At 56.5% G+C, this 26,595-nt stretch overlaps 1 protein-coding gene across 1 annotated transcript in view; it reads left to right on the plus strand.

Moving 5' to 3' along the window:
• The window catches only part of ADAMTS2 (ADAM metallopeptidase with thrombospondin type 1 motif 2), a 229,895-nt gene extending 203,571 nt beyond the window's left edge, over nt 1-26,324 (plus strand). Inside the window, exons 12-22 of the mRNA XM_046000432.1 lie at nt 1,099-1,274; nt 1,758-1,891; nt 6,722-6,845; nt 7,754-7,834; nt 9,538-9,704; nt 10,731-10,890; nt 12,702-12,834; nt 13,672-13,879; nt 15,411-15,540; nt 16,274-16,363; nt 22,908-26,324. Coding sequence (XP_045856388.1) covers nt 1,099-1,274; nt 1,758-1,891; nt 6,722-6,845; nt 7,754-7,834; nt 9,538-9,704; nt 10,731-10,890; nt 12,702-12,834; nt 13,672-13,879; nt 15,411-15,540; nt 16,274-16,363; nt 22,908-23,365 — 1,861 coding nt within the window. The 3' untranslated portion in view covers nt 23,366-26,324. The remainder of the gene's footprint in view (nt 1-1,098; nt 1,275-1,757; nt 1,892-6,721; nt 6,846-7,753; nt 7,835-9,537; nt 9,705-10,730; nt 10,891-12,701; nt 12,835-13,671; nt 13,880-15,410; nt 15,541-16,273; nt 16,364-22,907) is intronic.
• Nucleotides 26,325-26,595: the final 271 nt, after the last annotated feature.

A 26,595-nucleotide genomic window follows, 5' to 3' on the forward strand; every position in this document is an offset into this window, starting at 1 on the left:
CGATCTAGTCTCCGGCTCTGCACTTGGTCTTCCTCGCCCACCTTCCCTGAATTCTCCAGCTCACTTTCTAGTTTGGAGTTTGTATGGCTCTCCATTGGAACCAGTACACCTCCTTCCTGCTGCTCCCTACACCTATCGAGGGGATGCCCTTGTCGGTGACTCCACGGGTAGTGGCCATGGTGTAAATCTCAGAGCTGCTCCTTCTTTTTATCCACCCCATCTTGGGTGTCTCCTGCTGTTTTCTCCACAGGTGTCTTATATCACTTTTCCCCACCACCTTCCCTCAAGAATGTGGCCCTGGGGGGGGACCTCAAGGACGCCAGCCTCATTCCTTGTCCACTCTGCTGTGCCATGCACAGCCGCACTGACCACCCTGTTATGTAGATAGGGTGTGACCCTTGCCCAGGTCTCCGGTGGGGCCTCAGGTCCTGCTCTGCACTGCCACGCCAGGCAGATGGCGGCCCTGATGTCCCTAGCTCCTCCTGGGATGCAGTCCCATGGCCGGCACCTTTTCTGGCCTTTGCCATGGGGCTAGTGCCTTGTGGGTGAGTGCTGTTCTCAGAGAAGTGAGGGGATTAGGGAAAGTCAGCCCTGGGTTTCTGAGGTGGGTGGAAGCCAGAGAACAGTGTCTGCTGCATTCCTGACCCTTGTTGGGAACTTATGCAGCAGGATTCTGCTGGTTTGGAATTGTTCTTTGAGTTCCCACCATGGGTCAGGCACAGTCCTAAGCCCAGATATGGAGGAGACTCCCTCACCTCCTCCATCTTGGGATTCATGTCTCAGGAAAGGCAGAGCCCAAACAGCCAGCCACAGCCCACTGTTGGTTCAGTCACAGTGACGGGAGCTGGGGGTGGGGGTGCTCGGGGGCCCAGCTGATGCTGCCTTCCTGTGGGGGTCCCAGAGGGAGGGATCACCAGTCCCTTTATGCTTCATGGATGAGGGGGATTGCCTGGGCCCTGCAGCTAGGACAGGGCAGGGCTGGGTCCCTTCACTCTGCACAGCTGCCTCCCACACCTGAAATTCAGGACAAGTGGCACCCCACGTGCTGGCCTCTTCCTGGTGGCATGGAGCTACAAGGCCTTCCTCTTTCTCCTCTAGCCCAGCCAACGGGGGCCGCACCTGTTCAGGCCTTGCCTACGATTTCCAGCTCTGCAACTCCCAGGACTGCCCTGATGCCCTGGCTGACTTCCGTGAGGAACAGTGCCGGCAGTGGGACCTGTACTTCGAGCACGGCAATGCCCAGCACCACTGGCTGCCCCACGAGCACCGGGACGGTGAGCCCCCAGGGACAGAGTAGAGCAGGTGCTCGGCGGCAGTGCCCCAGGTTGTGGACGGGCTGCTGCTATCAGCAGAGCCCACGGGGGCCCAGTCCTAGAATTTTTAAAATATACCATGGGAGTGGGTGCCAGGGCAGACAGGGTCCCCATCCTGGAGAGAAGCTACAGTCCGGAGGGAAAGGCCGTCAGAACCTCTGGGATCTGTGCCAACATCAGCCTGGCTCCATTGGGAAAATCTCTTCCTAAATCCAATAGCCTGGGGCCAAAGGCCCCAAGGCAGACTCGCCAAGGGGGTGTAGTCACCTGCCCCCTTTCACTTTCTGTCCCAGGCCCAGGGCAGGCCTGTGAAGGCCAGGTATTTCCCAAGAAAAGTCTCGGGAGAGCTTCTCCCTTGTATGGTGCTTCTCTTGTGCAAACCTGGGGAGCTAGCAAGCCGTGCAGCTGGGCCTCCTCGCCAGCACCCTGCCACTTCCCTTCCAGCCAAGGAGAGATGCCACCTGTACTGCGAGTCCAGGGAGACTGGGGAGGTGGTGTCCATGAAGCGCATGGTGCACGATGGGACACGCTGCTCTTATAAGGATGCCTTCAGCCTGTGTGTGCGCGGAGAGTGCAGAGTGAGTGCCATGGGGATGGGGGCGCAGGGGTGTGGGGGCCACAGCTCGGGATGTCGGCTTCCTGGGGTTATTGGGCAGCCTCATGGAGGCTAATGCAAAGTGTCGGAACCAGTGCTTGGAACAGGAAAGACATGCCAAGGGCCCTCAGACTTGAGTGTGTCTGCAGGCTCCTGGGAGCTTGAGGGCCCCACCTCAGAGGTTCAGACTCTGTAGCTCAAGGCCGGGCCTAGGTGCATGAATTTTACATGCTTCCCCAGTGATTCTGCCGCATGTGGTTCACAGTCGACCCATTGCAGAGTGCTGCCAACTTCTTGCACTATGCTGGGCCCAGACAGCTCATTCTCCATCAGGGCGGCCCACCATGGGGCTTGCTGGCTCAGCCCTTTGAAAAAATGCCCTGTTGGGTTTTCCATTATTGCGTCTTTGGCTTCAATCTCGGGCCGTCACAAGAAACAACAGTGCATTACCATCCTTGCATTAGCATCATGGCGTGAGCTAGAGGCCTGCCCTCTGCCAGGCTCCCTAGAAATAGCTGGAGGCCTCCCTGGAGTCTGATGAGGCAGGACCGATTGTAGGATCATAGAGGCTGACTTCTGTCTCATTTTCTTGAGAGACGGGATCTTCAGGAGGCCTCAGGCAGAAAGCCTGGCAGATTGCCACAGGTGCCCCAGAGAAAGAGGGCGAGGCCAGGAGAGTGAGGAGGTAGGGTGCGGGGCGGCCAGACTTGTGCTCAGAGCTTCTGTCTGCTCACGGAGGATGGTAGCCCGCAGCAAAGGAGGCTCCTCCAGACACAGCGGCCAGGGACCGGAGGGGAGCCACCCTGCTTGAGTCCAGCACGGAGGCCACGCTGCACAGTCCGCTCAGGTGGTGAGAACACATACGGAGAAACAGAGACAGCAGTGTCACCTTTGTCCCTGCGGAGGTGACCGAGTGATGACCCAGAGAGGCCAGTGCCTTTGAAGGAAGAACGGGTTACTTAGGTTTCCTGAGAGAAGGGCTCACCTCGCTATGCAGGGCCCCGTGGGGAAGCACCAGGTTTGGTCGGGGGTGGGGGGTGAGAAAGGGGTTGGGGGGCAGAGCTTTATGGGGGTTTCCTCAGGAAAGGCAGGCCGGACCCAGGAAATAGTTGAGGATGGGCGGGATCTGGGCTGGAGGGGAGGCCCCGGCTTCCTGTCACCTGGTCTGGGGATGATTCCTGGCAGGGGAAGTATCAGCTTGTGTGTGAGAGGCAGACCAAGGTGGTTATGGGGGATTGTTGGTTTACGTATGAAACGTGCTCCTAGACTAGCCCTTTGCTACCCATAAAAGATGGCATGAGGGAGGGGAACCCTGTCCCTAGCCAGCAAGTTCAAGATCTCAAAACATTATAAGACATGGAGTGGGTAGAGCTGGGTGGAGTCGTCGGTTGAACGGCTCCCTTGGTTTCAGGTCAGGTCATTATCTCAGGGTGGTGGGATTGAGCCCCGTGTCAGGCTCTCACTCTGCCAGGAGTCTGCTTGGGATTCTCTCTCTCCTTCTTCCCTTCCCCTTGCTCATGCATGCATGCTCTTTCCGTGTCTGTCCAAAATAAAATAAAGTCTTAAAAAAAAAAAACATCATAAGACACAGAAAAAATTTAGAACCATGACCAACACCAGCCGTATTACATTTAGTAATAGAAGTGGCTTTAAGCAGCAATTGCGATATGGTCGCAAACATAATAGAGAAGCCAGAGCACCCATTTCACCATCTCAGGGGCTAGAGCTTCCCTGCACCATTGACAATCAAAGAAGAGGAGAGGAAGCCTTTCATTAATGGTGATTCTGCAGGAACGACAGCAGGATGAGCAATTTCTTGCATCAGTGGAAAACTGAAATATTTATGTTTATATGTGATCATATTGCAGAAGTTCTAAAGCGAAGGAGATGGGTTGGGACCACACTGAAGACATGAGCAGTAGTTAAGATGAGGTACCGAGTCCTCACAGTGCCTGGGGATGTACAGCCCTTCTTGGGAAAGTATCTCGTGCTGGGTCAACAATCACGCCCAAGTGGATGCTGTCAATTAGGGAATATGAAAGCGCGACTCAAGAAGGCCAAGAGAGAAATGACAGCAGAAGGCGCTTCCGGAGCACAGAGATCCACCTGCACGTATACATGTTCACACAGAGAAGGGAATGAAAAGAGTACCAAGAATTAAATGAGGCCAGCAGAATAAAGGGCACAGTCCACTGCCCTGAGAAAGTAATAGTGAGTTATCAAATACAGCATCCGAAAATGGCATTGAGAAAGGCAGAGATTGAAAGAAGCTAGCATCTGTCCTGATCTGAGGACTCACCTGCAGGATTTCATAACAGATGGGAGGGGAGGGAAGCAGCATCTCGTGAGCTATGGGCCCTTCCCCGTGGGACAGGGAGCCCGCCATCTCCACCGGTGTCCCCCAGCCTGGCTTGGACTGCAGCAGAGTCCAGCTGCCAGCCCTCTCTGGCCATTGCCTTAATGGGCAGCAGCCACGCAAAGCCTCTTGGGGACACGGGCCCTCCCCAACCTGAGCCATCAACCCCAGTAGGACCATAAGTGAGATTTCAGACCCACACAATGACCCTGGTCTTCATTAGTCTCTTCTACTCAGTTAATGTCTTATGAGCATGTTCCCCCTTATTCAAGCGCTGAATGTTAGAATGGCATCTCCTGAAGGTCCGTAGACACTTGCCAGGGATGCAGTCTCCCCCCACCGGGGACAGTGCTTGCTTGCTCTGGGCGGTCAGGCCTCTTGATGAGCCAACCAGCAGCTGCCCAGACAAAACCTCTCCTCTCTACGGCAGGCCGTCTCCTGTCCACTGTGATTATTAGACATACCTTGATTCCAGAAAAAACAAAAGGTGACCAAAAAAATATGCCTGAGAAGTAAGGAAAAAGGGTGACAGGCCATTTTAATATCTCTGGAGTTCTGACGGATCAAGTACTTAATTTATTCTGCTTTCCCTTTTGCTCACCTCTTGTGACTCTTGGGGAAAAGTCTCCGTTGGAACAAGTGTCTTAAAATGTATCCTGTTGCTTCATTTTCCCTCTGTCCAGATACCCTCCTTCTGTCCCAGCCAGCTGAATTTCTAATTAGTGTACATGGGCTGCAAATCTTTTTAGAAAGAGCACATGAACCAGTGAAGAGCTTCTAGAACAGAGTTGGTCCTCTGGTAAGGTACACGAAATGACTTGGGCTTCAGAGTCTGCAGTCTGGGAGAGCACCTTCCGGATGCTGCTTCGCTCCCTGGCACCACCTCCCACCTGCCTCTACAACTCAGAGGCTTTTTGCTTCCGGTTTATTCTGCCTGAAAGAGAGCATGAGTCACCCTTGGGTGAGAGGCTGAAGCAACCCTTCTCACAGGGAGTGTAACTGTCCTGGCCTAAACGCGGGTTCTCCCCGCCACCCCCCCACACCAACTCCAGCCTTCCCTGAGGAAGGGAGCCTGTGACTGTTTCCAAGGCCCATCTTCTCCCCGCAAGCAAGAGCCCCTGCAGGCTGGGCTGCTCTGACACCATGTCATGAACATGGAAACCAACTCAGAGTGAGAGCAGCGTACCCCCTGAGACCACTCACCTAGAAATGGCAAGTGAGCACATTCGATTCAGGCTTCTGCACCTTTAAAGACCAATGTTTTTGTTCGGTCTTCTTTTTTCCCTGGTAGATCACGTTGTCTTCTTTGCCTAAGTCCACCCTGCCTCAGGAATCATTAAAATAAACATGAGCATGTTCATTTCAGTGACTGTTTTTCACCCTGCTCACTTTCAAAAATCATTCAAAGGGCTTATGATTACACCATCAACGTCTGTCCACACCTTCAACATGATTCACAAACCACTCCTCTGTAGACTTTTCATGATGCAGAGCCCCTGCCCTGCAAGGTCCTCGTGAGACAAAAGTCAGAAATCAAAGAGCAGAGGGAGAGGTGGATTTTTCCAGAGGAAGGTAGCAGGGATAACCTTGAAGGGAGAATTGGCTCTGAGCTTCCTGGCAGCCTTGGCAAAAAGGAAAACCTGTCATGCTCTGATGCACTCTAGGACAGGCAGAGGGAGCCGACTAGCTCAGAGGATGGGCTGTCTTCCTTGGCTGAGCTAGGAGAGAGTGGCCTCAGGCGACATGCTCAGGCCCATCCTGCAGGAGCTCCTTCTGTGGAGTTTCCCTGGCCCTGGGAATGGTGTGTTGCCATAGCTGTGGAGAGTAGAGGAACCTGAACTTCTTACTACCTTGGCTGGGTGGCCCAGGTCAAGGGAGCAACCCTGCTTAGTGTGGAATAATTCTGACACAGGAGTAGGTGATATTGAGAGGATTTCTTGAATGAATGGAGAGGTTCAGTTGTTCTCACCAACTCTCGTCAACTCCTGCACAGATACCCCGGAGACAGACTCAAGGGGGCATTGTGTTCTTGGGGCCTGCAGGCCCAAGCTTTGGGTGGGAGCCCCAGCTGGGCTGCACTGTGTGGCATTGGGAGAAGGGCGGAGGTTAGGTCTGATTCAGAGCCACTGGGACAGAGACATCCGTGCAGAGGCTAGCTCGCCAGGCCAGGCCAGGTGCGGCAGGTGGCCCCAGTCAGGCTGTGCAGAGCCCTCTGAGGTCACACTGTCCAGATGAGCAGAGGAGGGGCAGGGAGCATCATTGGTGGCCCTTGGGTAGGCACACAGGGTCTATCTTGCTCCAAAGCCCAGTCTCCTTCCTCTGCATCAGAAACCTCTAAGGGGGGTGCAGGCCTGAACTGCAGGGGGAACAGATGGCAGGGCCCTGGGGGCACAGATCAGGTTGGGGGCTCGAGCGGGCAAGGCTGTCGAGTACATACCGCACCCCATCCTCCTGCAGAAGGTGGGCTGCGACGGAGTGATCGGCTCCAGCAAGCAGGAGGACAAGTGTGGCGTGTGTGGAGGGGACAACACCCACTGCAAAGTGGTCAAGGGCACATTCACACGCTCCCCCAAGAAGCTCGGTGAGTGAGCCCCTCCCTCTGCCCCCTGGTGCCTGATGTTCTGCTGTACCTGGCAGGATGGGGGGGGGGGGGCACGAGAGGGGGAGGGAAGAACCTAAGTCTGGTACAGCCTGAGCCAGGCTCCAGACTGGTGGGGAACAGGAACCTGGGTCTCAGGGGTCAGGGCAGAGAATGCCGACATACAGGTGCACAGGGCAGATCTCAGTCTTTATTTGAGGGCTGGGGCCTGCATAGGGCACCCCTCCCTTACCTTCCAAAGCTGCCCAGCCGGACTCTGGGTCCTTTGCTCCCTGCCTCCTGCCTCCAGCTGGCTGTCAGCAGGACTGCCCTGGGCAGGCCCCAGAGCCACACGATGGGGCTGGGGAACTGGGGGTCCCGGGCCGACCTGAGCTCTGGGAGAACAGCCCTCTGGGTGGGCTTGCAATGACTATACCGCTGTCTGAAACAGGGAGAAGCCACTTCCGGTTTGCCTCTTAGAAGAAGGCCATGGCCTTGACTCAGAGCTGGCACCAGGGTGCAGAGTGATTCTCCATGGTCCCATGAGAGCCCAGGGGTCTTCAGTTTGCAGATTAAGTGGCTGAGGTCTAAGAGGCCAAGCAGTTTGCTGAGGGTCTACCTGCCAGATATGGCATCTTAGCTTCAAGCCCAGGTGTGGCTCTGGGGTCATCCTGAGGATTCCTGCCAAGTGTCCCGTGGAAAAGGCCCAGGGAGCACCTGAGAAGCAGAAGGGCTTTGCCTAGCTGGGACACAGTACCTTTCCCATCAGCCCTTGTCCAGGCAGGTGGTCAAGCCCATGAACGATGGGGCCATCTGGGATGGCCTTCGAGAGTGAGACCCCTCTGTGCATTGTCCGCATTCGGTGGCCTCTTCTGACTCACTTGGCTTTGTCTTCCCACATCCCAACAAAGGTTACATCAAGATGTTTGAAATCCCGGCAGGAGCCAGACACCTGCTTATCCAGGAGGCAGACAGCACCAGCCACCACCTGTGTGAGTCTCTGAAGTCCGGCAGTTCTGGGTGTGGCTAGAGAGCCCAGGGGCAGAGGTCAGGCTGGGAGGCCCAGCCGCAGCTCCACCTCCCCTGTCCCTGGCTCAGCTCACCTGGGGGATCTTTCCTGGGGTCTTCTCCAGGTGGAGAGGCGGGGGGCTGGGATCCAAGGGCTCCTGGCAGCAGCTAGGGAGGGACATGTGTCTAAAGCTTGCTGTACTCTTAGTCCACAGAGTGGTGACTGCCTACCTCCTCTTCCATCTTAAGGCCAAGGGGGAAGGCTCCCCCTACCCACTGGAAGGCAGGCAGAGTCTGCAAGCAGTGTCTGGGCAGCAGCCCCCACCAACAAGAAAGCACCCGGGCTGGCCTGCAGATGGGGTTACAACCTGTATTTGCGTATTTCCAATTAGTTTAATTTTAAACTCAAGAGATGCTACCTGGAATAGGACTTTCTGGCATTTCTTGCAAATGTGGTTGCTGGTACTACTCTGAGTGACCTGCCTGCCTGCGGGACCGTGCCCTCCGAGACTGCTGGTATTCCTCACAGGCCTTCACCTGCCCTCACTCCCACCCGCTGAAGGCACCTGGGCCCTCCCTCTTGGGTGGTCATGGACTAAAGTCCCAAGTGATGCTGGGAGTCATGGGAGAAATCCAGACAAGTCCATTCTCCCAGTTTGGGCCCAACCTTCGTCCTTGTGCCCTAGAGACCGGACCAGGTCACGGGCGGGCTCCTCAAGTGCTACTGTCTGGCACCCCCACCAACACAGCGAACACCCCACTCTGTTTAATGCACATTGTTCTTTCCTCCCTGTTTTAAGAGGAAACTTTATATTGCTACCCAAAATGAAAAACCAGTACCACTTGCCTTAAGTGGAAGGAAAAAATCTAAAAGTTGGTTCCTGAAGGGAGAGACAGACACTTGTATCTAAACACATTCCTGCTGCAGGCTCCAGGTCTGAGGCCTGATCTCTCTGCATGAGAGGAGCCAGGGTTGGTGGCCAGTTGAGTGTCTGCAGGTCCCTGCTGAGGGTGTCTTTGTGGGGTGCACAGAGAGCTACAGGAGACTTGTGCAGAGAACGATTTCCTCCTCCTCGGATCCCTGTCTGGGGCCTCCAGTAGCTGCCTTCCACACTGTGGGAAGCATGGGGCTTCCTGACTGGCCAGTTATTGGCTCCCGGACCCCTGTTGATCCTGGGGTATTCCATGTGTCCCGTGCCACCCCCGGGTCAAGCCAGGTCTCTGAGGATGTATGAGGACCTCGTGAGGCACCAGGTTGGGGTGAGGAGACTCTGCATTTCAGCTGGACCTGTGCTCACCCCATGGCATGAAGCCTCACCCCAGCCCTGTGCCCCTGTGTCCAGCAGATGCCCCGCACCCAGGAGGCAGGTACGGGGGACAGTGGCTCTGAGTCGACTGGAAGGAGGTGACCCTACAGCAGCTGCATGAAACCCCCACACCCCCAGGGACTGTGGGGCAGATCCAGGAAAGGGCCCTGGGCAGGGTAGCTTCGAGGCCGAGGCTGGCTCCCATGGCTATCTGGGCTTCCCCTGGCACAGGCCCCTAGCAGAGGGCAGCTGAGGCAGATAAGGATCTCCCCTCACCAGTCCAGACCTGTGGACCCTGCCAGCCTCTCTCTCCAGTACGCCCAGCTTCTGCCCCTGAGTGATCATGGCGGGGGGTGGGGGCTGTCTTCTGCCATTCTCAGCCGTCAAGAACCTGGAGACGGGCAAGTTCATTTTAAATGAAGAAAATGACGTGGATCCCAATTCCAAATCCTTCATTGCTATGGGCGTGGAGTGGGAGTACCGGGATGAGGATGGCCGGGAGACGCTGCAAACCATGGGTCCCCTTCACGGCACCATCACCGTGCTGGTAAGTGGAGGCAGGGGCCAGGCCCGCCTGGGATTGAGATGGAGGGACTTCCTGGGGACCCTGGGCCTCCCTGCATCCTTTGGACCCCTCTTAGAAATCACCCGTGGCCTGCCCTTTGGACCAAGGGTCTCCATCTGTCAGGCTTGGAGCCCTGAGACATGAGACTCTGGGCTCTGCATTGGGCCCCAGGGGACGGCAGTCCAACCCTCCCCTCTAAGGGTTTCAGTTTCCTCCTCCACCTTTTATCATGTCTGCTCACGTCTGCCATCCCATCCAAACCTTGCAATGCCCCAGGAATAACTGACAGGGTCATCAGACTTTGTCCCTAAGCAGGGCTAAACCCCAACTCTTCTGTGTTCAAGACCCACTTCTGGTGATGAGAATCCAGAGAGGGCTTGATTTTCTTTTCTTTTCTTTTTTTTTCCCCAAGATTTTATTTTTAAGTAATCTCTATACCCAATGTGGGGCTTGAACTCACAGCCCCAAGATCAAGAGATACCCATCCCGCTAACGAAGCCAGCCAGTGCCCTGGGGACTTGATTTTCTGATCACTTTTTGGAAGCTAATTTCCGTCACAGAAATAAGATGTTTTATTTGGGAAAAATGTAAAAGACTCTGGATAAGTCTCATGGGCCTTGAGCTCCTCTGTGAGGGTGAGTGCCCCGTGGTTGGGTTTGGGCACCTGAGCCCAGGATCCGTGTGTGCCCCTCTGCTCAGCTCACCTCACTTGCGGGTCAGCCACATAAACTAAGGTGAACTCGAACAGAAACACACACAAAATTTGGTTATGTAATGACAGTGGGTGAAAGTACCCTGACCAGAGGCTGGCAGGACCCTGGCCCCATGCTCCGCCCACCAGCCATGGTGCAGTTCGGCGAATCCGAGCTTTCAGACACTTCCTAGAAGATAACCATGGCCCATAAAGAGAACCAGCCATGCATGGGCTGGGGCATGTGTTTCTTAAACTGGCCAGCGAGGGCGGGTGGACAGCACAGCGGACGCATTCTCGGCCGTCTCCGGGCACAGGTCATCCCACAGGGAGATGCCCGGATCTCGCTGACATACAAGTACATGATCCACGAGGACTCGCTCAACGTGGACGGCAACAACGTCCTGGAGGACGACTCTGTGGGCTATGAGTGGGCTCTCAAGAAGTGGACTCCCTGCTCCAAGCCCTGCGGTGGAGGTGAAGGGTCTTCTTAGAGCTGGGGGGGGGGCTCCTGGGAAAAGGGGTTCCTGAGCCCACGGTGCCCTGCTGACTGCCTAGCCTGAGGGACGTGCTCAGCACGAGAAGACTGGCCTCAGGGGCAGAAGGCCAAGGCAGCAACCCACCTGATGGGGGGCAGAGGGTGGGCAGGAAAGGGGTGTTCGGGACAGCGGGCCGAAGGCAACCAGAAGGGCATGTGGGGCGTGGGTGTTACCAGCATGGAGCTGCATCGGGAAGAGAGGGGCTGGCCTGGCAGGAGGCTGGTGTGAGGGTGGCATGGGTGGATTATGCCTCACGAGGCGCGAGGCAGGCCCAGGAAGGACTCAGGTCATGCTGGAGATCAGGAAAGGGGTCCCCTCTGTGGAGGTCACTCCCCATGTTCATTCAGAAGGGCCTCCCAACTGTCCTAGGAGGGGTGGGGCTTCCTGCAGAGGTGTCCCACCTGCCCTGGACCTCAGAGAGTCCACAGCTGGGTGGGACATACAGACAGGCAGGAGATTTCTGGTCTCCCACACGTGCTCACCGCTCCTGAGGGGCTGGACGAGCTAAGAGGCAAGAGCAGGTGGCCAGGACAGGCTCTGTCAGGGTCCCACACCTAGAGGACTGAGAGGATTTTGCCAAAGAAGAGGAGACTGCTCCCGTGGCCCAGGCAGGTGGACAGCTCCTTCTGCAGGGCTCCCACCTGTGCAGGTGGCACCCCCAACCTTCTTTGAGCATGTCCTGCTGATTCTCCCTCCTCTGTATCTATCTCATTGACCTATCTGCTGTTCCGTCTGCCCGGTGCTGGCACCATCCTTGCTCCCCAGCTGGCCCTTGTGTGTCCACTGTCACCCCTAGTGTGACCTCTTAAAGGTCTCTTCTTGGCATCCCTTCCTGGTGCCATAGTTTTAGCAGCTCCCTCCGCTCTTCGGATAAAGACGAGATTCTCCTCATGGCCTCTGTGGTCTGGACAGCTTGCTGACCTCTTCCACTGCATCAGTACCCCCACCCCTTGCCCACCAGGCCCTGGCCACACTGGCCCTAGCTGCTTTTCCTGGACACGCCATGTTCCTGCCTCACGGCCTTTGCACAGGCTCTCTCTTCCCCGGAAGCCACTCTGCTGCCTTCCCACTAAACCAGCGTCCCTCCATTCTCTCCAGATACCCACCTTAGACCAGGCCGTCCGGCCACATTGTCTGGCGTCTCACCCGGTAGCCTGGGGTGTAGAGACCTTGGAGTTGTTGACACACTGGGCTTTATAATTCTTGTGAGGTCTGTCCCGTGCATTGTAGGATGTTGAACAGCATCCCCAGCTTCTATGTGCTAGATTGCAAGAGGCACCCCCCAACCCCCAGTTGTGACACCTAAGTGTCCCCAGATACTGCCCGATGTCAAAATCGCCCCACTGAGAAAAGCTGTCCTAGACCGTGGTGAGAGGAGCCTTTCAGGCCACGTTTCTGTGTTAAGACATCTCCAGGCTCATCACAGGGCCTCCATGGGGGTTAATTTGAGGTGGAATATGTGGCTGAGCAATGGAGAGGAAATAGAGCCCTCCCTCCCGCCCCAGGAAGCCAGCTGAGAGACCAGGGAACAAGGTGGCCACTCTCCCCGGCCTCCCACTCCCTGAGCCTGGGGTGCTGGGTGGACATGAGGCTGGGCATCTCCAAGGCCCGGCCCTGGCACGTTGTCCCCCCTTCCACCCCATTAGAGGGCTGGGGGAAAAGGGGCTGAAGCTGCCCATGGAGCCGCTTCTCTATGCCCCCTGGAGGGGCCACACTGCTCCATGAGCCCCCTCGAGCTCTTCTCTTCAGGCTCCCAGTTCACCAAGTATGGCTGCCGCCGGAGGCTGGACCACAAGATGGTACACCGAGGCTTCTGCGACGCCCTCACGAAGCCCAAAGCCATCCGCCGGGCTTGCAACCCACAGGAGTGCTCCCAGCCAGTGTGAGTGCCCGGGGCCACCTGGTTCCTCTAGCCCCAGTAACTCAGAGAGACAGGCCTGTGCATCCCTTCTTCAGAGACCCCAGCCTGGGGTCCCGTGAGACTGGAGAAGGCAGACCCCCGGGGCTCCTGGGGAGGCAGGTGCGGGCTCTAGGCCCTGAGCAGTGGGCTGTCACATCCCCTGCCACGTTGGTGGGTTCTTTCTCCCTCAGCACGTGTCATGGGGTCTAAGACCCCACCAGCTGTGTGGTGCACCCCCTGCTTTGCACATGCCGCACTGAGACAGTCATGTGTGTCTTAGAGATGATGACATGTGCCAGTGCCCAGATGGGGAAACTGAGGCTCAGTGGGACTGGCCTGCTTCCGGTCCTGTGGTAGATATTCCCCAGGCCGCTCACTGCGGCAGCCACAGCCTTGATCCTCTAGCCCAGGGCTTTGGCAGGGCTGCATATCCGGGCCCAGGTTCCTTTCGCAGGGCCCTAAGGGGAGAGGGTGGTTGGTACTTGGGCCTGTGGGGGCTGAGTGGGGACAGATGCTGTGGGAGTCCACCTGCTGCCCTGAAGGGTCTGTGACGTCAGCAACCACGGAGGGCAGAAGGCAGAGCTAGGACCTGAGAAGGGACAGATAACCAGGGCTCTCCCTGCCCCTACCCGGCCGAGCAGGGCCCGCAGCAGTGTCCCCTGCTAGATCTCAGTCGGAGCCCCGTCAGGCTCTCGGCTGTCTTCCTGAGAAAGGGGAGGATGCCCCGGGGGGGGGGGGCAGGTTGCCTTCTCTCTGCACCCCTGGGCCACAGCCCAGCCAGCTCTCCAAGGGGGCTGACCTGTTGCTCTGCCCCCGCAGGTGGGTCACAGGTGAATGGGAGCCTTGCAGTCAGAGCTGCGGGCGGATGGGCACGCAGGCTCGCTCTGTGCGCTGCGTACAGCCCCTGCACAACAACACCACCCGCTCCGTGCACACCAAACATTGCAACGATGCCCGGCCCGAGGGCCGTCGGGCCTGCAACCGTGAGCTCTGCCCCGGGCGATGGCGGGCTGGACCCTGGTCCCAGGTGAGAGGGCCCCCTGGCCTCACATCCTCAGCCCCCAAACCCAGCTTGGGCAGGACCAAGGGGGTCAGAGTGCTCTACCTGGGTCTGGACACGGTTCTTGGCCCGGGCCACATCCTGTGGGTCTCAGGGCACGGTGGAGGCCACACGGTCCATGCTCTGTTGAGAAACTGACTGGAATGGGTCTTTGCACTGCAGGGCAGAGGCTGCCATGTGCTACAGGAGCCCAGAGTCCTGGGAGAACGGGGCCAGAGAGGTGGTCTGGAAGGCCAGCCAAGCTGGTAGGAGGGAACATGGGGCAGGGAGGACTTGGACCAGGGCTGGAAAGAATAGTGAGGCTGGTCTCAGGGGCTGGAGCAGCAGTCCAGGGCCAGGGCTGAGCTGACATGAGTACTGACACCCAGCTCACAGGCCTGGTGGGTCAGAGTCCTCAAGACCAGCCTCGGGCTCAGTGATTCACCGGAAGGACTCACAGGACTCAGACGTCATCATACCCACAGTTACAGTGCATTTCAGCGAAAGCACAGGGTAGAATCAGCAAAAGGGAAAGGTGCGTGGCCGAGCCTGGAGGAAGCCAGGCACAAGCTTCCAGGTGTCCCCTTCTGGTGGGCTCCCAGAGCACACTCCATTCTCTGAGCAGCAGCGTGGGACGGCATGCATGAAATTCTGCCAGCCAGGGGAGTCCCATGAGCCTGGGTGTCCAGGGGCTTCCGTGTGTGCCTGACTCTGGTTATCCAAGCTCTAGGCCCCCAGGTGAGGGAGCAAGTGCTCACCATCAAACACACTGTTGGTACAAACTTACTGGACAGACTGATGCGATGTGACTCAGGGCCTTAGGTATGCAGAAACGCTCTCCCCAGAGAGAACATCGTACGAGCGTGGTCCCCAGGAGCTTCTCAAATCCCGGTCCTGAAAGCAGGCCTTCTTTGGGGCTCTGTTAAGGTTTGAGAAGCCTGGGACTGCCGAGTCTACCATTTCCTGCACATGTAAGGTGAGGACTGGCGCATTCTCCCAGTGGGCCTGGTCTGAGCCAGGAGCCGAGCCGGGAGCGTGGGTGTGATGGCTTTGGGCCTGTCCCCATGCAGTGAGGTGGAGGGGGTGCCAGGCTGGAGGGGCCAATGAGGGGGCTGGTGGCACAGGCCCTTGTGTCCCGGGGTCCTCTGCCACTGCCTCCTGGTCTCCATCAGAGCATTCCCAGCAGCCCCCAGCGTACAGCAGGCTCTCCGAGTCCTGGGTGGGCTTCCTTCAGCCAGAGAAGGGAGATGCCTGTGGAGAACCTGGAAGTGTCAGGCTCTGCACATTTGCTCTAACTCACAGTAACTCACAGAGATAGGCCCATGTGTCCCCGACTTCAGAGACTTAGGAGGTTGGGGTGGCCACTCAAGGCTGGGCAAGGCAACACTGGCCTCTAGCTCGTACTCTGCCCTCTGCCCCCCACCACCTTCCGCGTGTTACCAGGTCACATGTGTGGGGAGCTCTTTCGGGCCCGGCTGACCAGAGAGGCAGGCCCTGACTCATGACTCTCTACCTGCAGTGCTCAGTGACCTGTGGCAATGGCACCCAGGAGCGGCCCGTGCTGTGCCGAACCGCAGATGACAACTTCGGGATCTGCCGGGAGGAGCGGCCCGAGACAGCCAGAATCTGCAGGCTGGGCCCCTGTCCCCGTAAGCCTCCTGCTGCCCCCAGTCCCAGACCCCGGTGTATAGCGGGCCTGGGTGAGGGGGACTGGTCTGGACTCAGCATCTGTGACCTGGAGGGAGGCACTAAGGGCTGATCTTTCTGTAGTCAGAAATGGGAGGAACTCAGCCCTGACTGTCTTCCTGGCCACGCCTCAGTGGTTTGGGAGGCAAAAGCAGATTCATGGTGACCACATGCCCACCACCTCCTGACCCGGTGGGGCTCTACCAGATGGGGCGCCCAGGTCCATTCAAGAAGGGGGTGCCTGTGCGAGTTGGGGGTACCCATGCAAGGAGGGGGTGCCTAGTGCCCTCTGAGGAGGGCAACCAGAGCACTGTCTGCATGCAGACACTTTTGGTCCTGGAAAAAGCTCAAGATGTGGACCCCACTGTGAATCCCATCTACAAAGGAGGGAGTTCAGGGAGGTCAGATGTGCCCACCCAGCTAGGCAGGGGGCCAGAGCTGGGTTTCACTTGCTCCCCATGTTGCCAGGGAGCAGGCAGGGTGGGGTGCTGGGTAGTGAATAGCTGAGACCCAGGAGGCCTGGTGGGAAGCGGGAGAGAGGCAGGAGGTGGGCTTGGCCTGGACCACCAGGGCCTCACTGTCCCAAGGGTCCTCAAACGCCACACGGGGGAGTCAGAGCCCTCCTGCTGATCCTGAATGCCTGGGGTAGTGGGTGCCGGCCCAGTGTGTGTGCCACAGCCCCTCCTTTCCCCTCAGGAAACATATCCGATCCTTCCAAGAAGAGCTACGTGGTTCAGTGGCTGTCTCGCCCAGACCCCGACTCACCAGTCCAGAAGACCTCGTCAAGTAACCGGCCCGTTTATAACTCTGCCTCTGCCCTCCAGTGCATGCTCTGCGCCCTGTGGAGCTTGCCGTGGGCTCCCCTCCTCTCCTTCTATGGAAAACTTCCCTGACTCTTCCTGAGCGCTCTCTCGGTTCAATCTGATTTCTCCTGGGCCTCTGTGCTAGGCCGTCTCCTTTGGAGCCGCCCGGCTGCCTGGCTGGGAGGGCTCTCCTCGCTGAGGCATGGCCCTAGGGCGCTGGCCTCCTGTGGGAGGCCGGGACCTGGTTGGTGATGGCGTGTAAAGGGGCAAAGATCTGTCTTGGTGCTGGAGGGGCCGGAGGCCAGAGTGCACATGTGACCACTTGGTGACCACCTCTCGGGGCCACACCCCTCCAAGCTGGAGCTGCAGGTTGGACGTCAAGGGGAAAACCCACCGGTCCCCTTTCAGACACTGCCCACCAGCGAGGCGTGAGGCCAGAAGGGGTCTGGGGTGCACAGTGTTGTGCTGCCACGCCGGGTGGCCCAGCCCCGAGATTCCAGGGGTGCGTCGGGGCTCCCTGGCGTTCCCTGCTGTTGCTGCTGCTGCTGACCCTGTGCTCAGTGTGTCCTCCTGACTCGTGCGACTGTGGCCTGCTTCCTGTGGCCTTTGCGTCCAACTTCCACAGCCCTTGACCCCCGTGCCCTGTCCCCTCGGGGGGTTTGGGTCACATGGAGGTGGCAGGGGACATGTCCCTCCAGTGGGACATGGGGACACACCGCCACTTCACTCTCTGTCCATTAGTTCCAATGGCCTTTTCTCATCGTGTGCACATGACCCCATCCATGGAGGTGAGAGAGTGAGAGATTGAGAGAGAGAGAGAGAGAGACTGTCTGATGTGGATGCGGCCACCTACCAGTGTGAACAACTACAGAATTACCTCAATTTTTATTGATTTTTTTGCTTAGATAAAACTATGTAGAAAATGCCTTAAAGTTGAAAGGTAACAGAGTTGGCTGCTAACTCCAGCTTCAGAGTGGGGTCGTGATCCCAGTAGGAGGAGGCAGGTAGCGCCAGCCCAGGTGGAGGCCGCCCAGCTCATTCAAGGTTTCTCACAGCCGGGGGCCTGTGCAGGGGGAGCCCTGGACGTGCTGGCTCCAGCTGGCTCTGCTCTGCTGAGTGGAGACCCCCTCTGAGGCCACGCAGCCAGTTGGCGCTGACTGTTTGCTGAACCCCCTCCCGGGTGCTGCCTTACACAGAGGGCAGCACACCGGCCCCCCGGCGTGCCCCGGGCCCCACCCTGCCCACCACCTGCTAACCGCACCCCGCCGCCTCCTCCCCGGCTCTAACTACTGTTATGTACATACTTGGTGTGTAACGCATACTAATTCTCACGACTGTTAACTTCCAACTTTGACTAGGCCACGCGAGTGACTCTGCCTCTGGGAAGGTGCGGTACGGTCCTGGGCATCGTGCTGTCTGTCTATATGCACTTTGGTTTATCAGGGATATTTTATTAGTGTTTTGTATGTATCCAATGACGTCATACCTAGGTTCCATTGTCGTCGCTTTTCTGGTTTTTTTATGAAACAACGTTAGTGTGTGCCAAAGTGACTGTGGAAATGACCTTTTCTCCTCACTAACGATGGAAAGACTTCCTGTCATGCATCCCACAAATAAAGTCAATAAAAGTTCCGTGAAACTGGGTGCTCGGGTTTGGCCCGGGCTGGCTCCTTCTCTTCACCTCGCGGCTGGCAGCGCTGCCGAGCTGCTGCGGGGACCCTTCTGTCACATTAGGGGCTGGGCTTCTGCTTCAAATGACTGCCACCCCCCACCCCTGCCCAACGTGGGTATCTAGGCCCCTCCCCCACTCCGGGCATTTTTCAAAACGTGACAGCAGCCCGTGGAGACACTCCACCATGACTTTGACTTCTGAATCGTTCCTGCTGAACGAGCCCCTCGGGGGACAGTCTGGGTTCTCTTCTCACAAATGGAGGTTTCACCATCAGGGAGAGGGCCCGAGGGGTGAGTCTCTCCCCCTCTCTGGGATCAGTGGAGTGGGAATGTGGGGTCAGAGGCCTGACGGTGCTGGTCCAGGTCACTGCACCATGAGCCACCATCGGGCCACCACCCTGGCTGCTGGCACAGCTGTCAAGCTGAGATGATCTGTTCTGGCGGAGAGAGGTGCCCGCCTGGTCCAGGTCCAGGGTCCAGGTCAGGACGAGGGCACGGCAGCAGTGGCTGTAGGCACCTGGCCTATGCACTCGCATGAGCGTGTACTCAGTGGTGCCTGCCTGTGTCTCCTGAAGCCTCATCTCAGAAGCCATGGGGCCTGCTGTGTTTGCTCACCTCGCTGACCAGGACCAGGCAGTGGGCCAGGGGCCAACAGGGCCCTGCGCCAGTGGGCTCCTCCCTCCTGCCTTTCTTATGAAGGGGGTCCTGTGCCAGGAGGAGCATCACAGAGACAGGCTTCAGGGCACAGGGCCAGACCCTTGTTGCCAGCCTGGAAGTATGCGGTCACAGAACCCACCCCAGAGCTCTGGTCATTGGAAGGAGACGCAGGAGACTCAAACAGCTTCCCCTGACAGATCTGCACCCATGCAGTGTCCCTGACCAGATGGATCAGAAGGAACCTCTGCAGAAGTGGCTCCTGACACCCCAGGGACAGCTGGGGTGCACCAGTCTGCAGGCCAGTGGGGGTCCCATGCTTCCTTATCCTGTCGCCCAGCCTTTGGGTGGTGAAATCCTGCGTGAGGCTCGATTGAGGATACAGAGAACCAGGTTCTCCCCATCCCAGCCTTCCGCAAAGCATGGGAGACAGGGAGGTTTTAGGTGGTGCAATAAACATGACCTGAGCTCCCCTGAGCAGCGCCCCCCCCCCAGTTCCCTGTCCCCTTCATGGCACCTGGGGAGAAGGCCCCACTGGGTAGGGATGTTGTGATCTCCCTCATGCTAGCTCGCTTCTCTGCAGCTTAAAGCCTTGCAGGCAGGGCGGTCGTCCTGGAGTTGGAGGGATTAAATGGCGACTTAAAACTTGTCTTTGCGTTCCCGGTTAGGGTTGTCTTCATTGACCGCCGCTTCTTTCCCGTGAACTGTGGTAGTGGAGAGTTTTCTTCTAAAATAAACTTTAAGCTTCAAAAGAAAAAAGGAATTCATTAGGAGGAAGCTAGTGGGCAAAACAGAACACGGGCCGTATTTGGCTGGAGCTGAGATGGTGGGAAGGGCTCAGGAATGGCTTCAATTTATGAGAATGCGTTTGGTCTCTGGCTTCTTGTTCGCTGGAAGGCAGTAAGTTTTGCTATGTCATTGCTACTGGGAACAGCTGAAGATCAGGTACCAGGAAAACGGGATTTTTCTCGGGGTGTAGGGACCCTCCACCAGCTGCTGCCTGCAGATAGGTCATGGGCCCCTTGGTGGTGGAATTCCCGTCCTCTTGGAGGGTTCTCTGTTTGGCGATAAGACTTAGAAATACCCAGCCGTTGGTGTCCTTAAGAATGGTTGGGAATAATGATTTTGAAATTTGTCTAGACCGATAATAGCATAGCCAAGCTCTTGGCCTGTAGCTTTCTTAATTATTCATTCATTCATTCATTCATTCTCACTTTTAAGAATGTAAAGCCATGTAGCCACTGACCAAAGGAACCTGGGCCGGGCCCCCCAGCCGTCACCTACCTGTGGCAGGAAGATGGACTCTTTGCCCCGACTCGCCCGTGTATCCAGGGACGTTTGTCGAGTGCTCTCCGCGTCAGGCTCTGGCCTGGGCACGGGGACACCACCAGGCACCTGACCACAGGTCTGCAAGCTTTCTGTAAAGGGCCAGATGGTAACAGTTAAACCTTCTTTACAAAACCGGGTGGAGGTGCAGACTCAGCCTACAGACGCCATCAGCCGACCCCTGCCCTCTGCCGACAGGCTGCCTGGTTCCCAGGGTCCCAGCCTGGGCGAGAGGAGCGAGGGAGAAGTTTACCAACAGTCGTGGTGTTTGTCTGAAGGAGAAGGCACAGGGGATGGAGGCCGCGGTTGCAGCAGGGGTGGTCCCATTCCCTGCAGCGCTGCCTGCCCAGGCTCCATGCTTGTCTTGCTGAGACCTAGGCCTCAGTGGTTTTCACACAGCTCACCTGGTGGCTTCCATGAAGGGGAGAAGGGCCAGGAACTGGGGAAGGGAGCAACTGGGGCTCTGAGCACCCCCAAGCTTCAAACAGGATCATTCCACCTGGTTTGTAGGTCAGGCAATCTTATCTGGCAATTAAGTGTGAACTTGCCAACTGGGACAGAGTGCTGGGAATGGGAGGGCCTCCCATAGGAGGGTATGCAATGCTTGTCTGAAGACAGGGTTCAGCTGAGCCTAGAGAAGGAGATGAGAGCAACTAAAGAAAGACAGAGGGAGTGGGCATGGTATGAGCAAAGGCCCTGAGGTTGGAAGGAGCACAGTATAAGGTAGGGGTTCTAAGGCCTGAGTCAACCTAGGGAGTTGAAGGGGATGGTCCTCACCCCGAAAATGACATACAACACAGGGACTTCAGTCAAGACAGTGACATGGTCCTATCTTCAGTTGAAAACCAGCATTCTGACTGGAGCAGGAGAGTGTACAAGAAAGAGAAAGAATCGAGAAAGGCAGGCAGAAAGGAGGCTCTTAGCATGGTGCAGACAAGAAGCAAAGAAGCCTGACCCCACGGAGGGCAAGAGATAGAAACACACACATACCAAGAGCATCTAGCAGGAGACACTGATGGACTTAGGGGTGAATGAACAGGGTTGGGGGGTGCCTGGGATTTGGCTTGTGTGCTGGAGAGCCCATTCTCTGAGACAAGTGGTCCAACAGAGACCCCGGGCTTACACCAGACAAGTGGAGTCTCAGGCACATTGTGGGCCACAGGGCTCAGGAGTCTGTCTAGTAGGCAGCTGTCTGCGAGAGGCTGAAGCTCCAGGGGTTGGGGTCAGTGTCTACCCAAGGGGGCCACCAGCCTGGGAAGGCAGATTGCAGCCTGAAGCAGTGGGCAGGCAGTGGGCACCATCAGAACCTCCTGAATGGGAGGAGACCTGCTTGTCTGTTGCTGCGGGAAGTTTCTGTGGGTGAACAGAGCTGCAGGCGAGTCTGCACATTGGCGCACTGCATAACTGCATCAAAGGTTGCTTCCACCCCTGGCTGCCACTTCCTTCCCACCTTAATCCTTCCTTCCCTTCAGGAGGAGTGGAGGTCGCAGAGGGAGAGGGAGGGAAAGGCTTGAGGTGCTTGCTGGGACAGCAGAAGGTGGCCGAGCGGAGACACAGTAGGCAGGGGATGCCCAGTGATGCTGGCTATCGGGAACTTACCAGGGACCCGACATCCCCTGTTTGCTAGCTCGTGACTTATTCTCTCCTGTCAAGTGAATTCTTGTAAGTCGTCTGTTTTTGTGTTGTGTGAGGGAAGGGGTTGGGGGGTGTGGGGCAGGGAGGAGGGTAGCAAACTCAGGAAGAAGACAGTGAAGGAGAGTAAGAACAAAACAAGATGGGGGTTGGGTGGCCGAGACTGTAGTTGACCTTGAATCACACAGGTCTGAACTACACCGGCCCATATACGTGTGGGATTCTTTCGATAAATACATTACGGTACTCCCTTACGATCTTCTTAATAGCATTTTCTCTTCTCTAGCTCACTTTATTATAAGAATATGGGGGATAAGACATATACCATACAAAATCTGCGTTAACCGACTGTTTATGCGATTGGTAAGGCTTCCTGGCCAAGTAGACTATTGGTAGTTAAGTTTGGGCGGAGTCAAAAGTTAGATATGATCAACTGTGCAGGAGGTTGGCACCCCCCCAACCCCATGGAGTTCAAGGGGTTGCTTTGATACAGCCGCAAACAGAGCTCGAGCTGGGTCCGGAGGAAGGCAGCTGTGTGGCCAGACACCGGCCTCTCTGGGAAGCCATGCAGGCTAGATGGCAGGGGGCCAGCCTCTTGGACCAGAAGGAGAGGGGAGGGAGAGGAGCCTGCCGGAGGGCACCAGGTTGGGGAGCAGTTTGTGGGGGGCTGGCCAGGAGTTCAGTGTGGCGAGTCTGTGCGGGGGGTCGAGGCAAGGGGAAACGAGCCCAGAGAATTTTGGGTGAGGATGGGAAGATACTGTGGGGGACGTGGTGAGGCCACCACCAAAGCTCTGGGATGTGTTCTATCAGGTTTTTGAAATCAGTTCCCTCAGGTTGTTTTGTTATCGTTACTCCTTATAGGTTATTATAGGGCCAAACTGCGTCACGGGATTTCATGGGGGTTACCACTGGGATATCAAATAGGAATCGGACAAAGTCCCATTCTTTGAGACAAGTTGGAAACACTCCCTAAGAACAGACACACCTCATGTCTCAGACTTTGAGAGAGACAGAAAACCCCGGGGGTCTGCCTGGAGGTAGGGAGCATCGCTCACAGCTTGTGTGGCTGCACCGTGCTCCGGCGCTGCTCCGACGTCAGAACCACACAGACTTTCTGCGTGAGCTCGCTTTGCCGCTGTGCCGTCTCTGGGCTCTTCAACACACCTCTTCCTGCTTCCTGGGGGGGAACCAGGTCCCCCCGCTTACCCTGTCCTTTGGTTATTTGTGCCACTTTTCTCTTTCAGAGGGCCGCTGCCAAGGTGACAAGTCCATGTTCTGTAGGATGGAAGTCTTGTCTCGCTACTGCTCCATTCCAGGCTACCAAAAGCTGTGCTGCCAGTCTTGTAACCTGCACGACAACCTCACCGAGGTGGACAACGGGGCCGAGCCGCCGCCCAGGAAGCTCAACGACATTGAAGAGCTCGTGCCCACCCTCCCGGTGCCTACCCTCATCATGGAGGTGCACCCTGTGCCAGGCACTCCCCCACAGGCACCCCTCAATGCCTCCAGCACCAACAGCACCGAGGACCACCCAGACACCAACGCTGTCGACGTGCCCTACAAAATCGGTGGCCTGGACGAGGAGGCCCAGCCGCCCAACCTGATCCCACGACGACCGAGCCCGTACGAGAAGACCAGAAACCAGAGAATCCAAGAGCTCATTGATGAGATGAGGAAGAAAGAGATGCTCGGGAAGTTCTAATAAAATGGAAAGATAGCATCCATAGCATTTTTCCCCCTTGCTTATAGATATATTCCATGGGATGGCAAATCGTGGAGTTGAAGGAAAAATTTCTGATTCCAAAAGGGTTTCGAGAAAACAGAGAAGGAGAATGACATAAACATCTATGCCTACGGTCGTAAGCATGTGGCAGCCAGCTTCGCACGTGTGTTTGTTCCCCAGCTCCGGCATGTTCTAAGTCCCGCGCTGGGACTAGGTGTGGGAGGGAGAGGAATATAGCAGTTCTACGATCGCCATCAGTGGGGGTGGGGGCAAGAGGCTAAGTCAGAAGAGGAGACACGTGTCCCCGAGTTCCTGAGCAGTGATAGGGCATCTTCTTTCCTTGGCGGTGACCAATACTTCTGGAGCTGCGGGACATTTCCTACACATCCCCAGTCGGAGGCACGAGCCCCACGGGTACTCCTAGGAGGAACCGTGGTTTATCTGCTAATCAAACCATCATTAAGATGAGCACAATGGGAGGAGGCCGTGAACTTGAATGCCAGTGAGTCCAAGGGCCAGGCAGGAGGTGGGGAGGAGCATGGTGGCCCACTGGGGACTGCGACCGACCTGAGAGGTGTACCCTGCTAGACCTGCTTGTGGGCTCCAGTCCTCGCTGCCTCTGGGGTAGCCGGCCCCCAATGCCAGTTCATGTGCTTTCAGTAGTAGTCTAGCTTTGCCTGCGAAATCCTCAATCCTTAAACTTCAACTCAGAATATGTCAGGGGGATCTGGAAGGTCTGTTAGTGTCTAGAGCCCCCAGACTGCCAGCCTCGGGTCTCTGGGCCTGGCCGGATACAGCCGCTCGGAGAAAGGACTTCAGAAAAGCCAACAGGCCCATTTGGTGCTCTTGCCCGGTGTTCGACTCAGCCCACACTGAGCTGTGAAGCTGTCCGCACCTTCCCGGGAAGGTTTTGGGACTTGATAGATCTAAACAGTAGGCCACGTTTCCTCCACGAGGAGAAGACAACGCGGTGCACTCCAGGCACTCCCAGGCCTCTCTTGTCTCCACGAACCCTGGCCCACGTGCAAGGCCCAAGACTCTCCCAGTCGGGGGGAGGGGGTGCTATGCTCGGGGTTCTGAGGTGGGGCTCTAGGGACTCAGGTTGGCTTCTGAAGACCAGCTTTGCTTGTGGGGGTGGCCTTGCCCCGTCTAGCCCTGTAGAGACCCCTTCTGTGCCTTGGAAGTCCCAGCAGGGACCTGTGGAAATCTGACCTCTGATGAGAAGCACAGGGTGGGAGGTGGGGAGAACCTGCTTTATCTTTGGCCATTCCCAAACTTTTACAACTTCTGTTTTCGGCAGAATGGTGTTTTGTGAGCAAGAAGTGAATGAGAGAGAAATGGGAAAGGAGAGGGGGTGGACAGGAAGATGGTGGTCTATTTTCACCCTTCACTGCGTGGCTATTTTGTGAACATGTAGCCTCAACTTCCCCAAATTATAAGACCCAGGGGCACTTCAGCGGCGTAGCTGGGCCTGGCCTCACACGTAATTCTTAAATTTTCTGTGTCTAGGAAAGTTCCAGAGCCTTTGTATTCTCACCAGTCATAGGTTTTAGAGAACTCTTTGTGTTTAGTTCCCATTCTGTGGATGGGAGCACTGAGGTACAGGATAATACCATGATGGCTACTTTATACTGAGTCTGAGGTGCTCAGTATGTTTGTCTGATCCATGCATGCATGTGGGTGTGTGTCTGTGTGATCTAGGGGACAAAGTGAGGGTGTAGGAACAGTGAGAACGCTATGTGGGATGATGTTTAACCTCCCCACTGGGTGATAACTAGATGCCTGTCACCCCTGCCTGGCCCACTGGCCTCCCTCCTCTCTGCCACCGTGTCCCACTCACTCATGTCCTGGTGTCTCAGGGGAGCTCGCTGGCTCCTAAGTAGCAAACTGGAGAAACCTTTTTTGGCTATCTCTCATTGTATCACTTCTGTAACAGATGTGATCCACAGCACTTTTGCAATCCTGTCTCTCTCTGATCAGGAAATGGATGCCTCGCCTTTCCCCCACTGGTTGAAGCTATAGCTGCTGGTGCTATTCATGGGCTGAAGGACTGGGCAGTTCTTGCTTGGGTCTGTCTTGGGATGCAGAAAGCTCAGAGTGGCTGACCCTACCCAGAGAGCATTACGTAGTTTACCCAGCCTGGTGGCCTCAGGATGGGAACTCTCCATTCCCAGATTCTGGTGAAGCAGGGCTGCATGCCTTGGGGACTGGAAGGCTTCAGGGAGAGGTCCCAGCTGGCACCCAGGGTTACCTGTCTTCTTCTGGAAGGAAAGAGATTCCCTCTGGGAGCTGTAGGCCAGCATGCCCACTGTCCCATAGGTCATACTCAGTGCCTGGGACCATATACACACACAGTTCTCCAGAACCGGACAGTCCTCTGTGGTCCCTCTATCTAAGGAACACAGGGTTTACCAGACTCTGAGAGACTCCTAATCCCCACTGAGCTCGGAACTGGTGGGAGAGCCAGCTTAGCAACAGTCCTGAACTTCCAGAGCTGGTGTCCGTGTCTGGAGGCCCCTACAGACTGAAGGCCAAGGCGGTTTTCTAGCTGAGGTTCTGGAGCACCATTTAGAGACTCAGAGCTCTCTGTCTGTGGCTTCAGAAAATTGTGTCTGTGGGGAGACTTCTGCTGGGATTGGGGACCTGGCTCTCTGATCTGCTCCTTTTGGAAAACCCATGGAATTTCCCGTATATGCCTTCTGTTTGTATTTTAAGGTTGTTTGTTTGGCGTCTATAAATGGTGCTCAGTAACACTCCTATGAGATGAAGCCTGAGGACTCTGTTCCGCCAAATGCCAGGCAGCCGCCACAGGAATCATCATGGTGCTGAACTCAAATCACAGCATTTTATCTCACTGATCACAGCCATCGACACATTTGTTTTCTGTATAGAAAAACTGGCTTCTTGATTTTATAACTTATTAAAGTCAAAATGTCTATGTTTTTGCACATCATGCCTGTGTTTGTGTGTTACGTTGAGTACGCTGCCCTCTGTCCACAGCCTGAACTGGGCCAGATGGAAGGATGTGCTGCCTTCACGAGGCCAAGGGGTGGGCATGGGTGGCATCAGGGGGCACCAAGACACGGCTGCTCAAGTCAGGATCCTGGGAAAGGCCAGGGGTGCCCAGAAGGACGGGTCCCTTGTCCAGGAGGTACCACTAAGCCTGTAGCTTCCAAGTAAACCTTTAGTTGTGGGAGATGAAGAATCCC

Source organism: Meles meles, chromosome 3, assembly GCF_922984935.1.
Source record: "Meles meles chromosome 3, mMelMel3.1 paternal haplotype, whole genome shotgun sequence".
NCBI lineage: Eukaryota > Metazoa > Chordata > Mammalia > Carnivora > Mustelidae > Meles > Meles meles.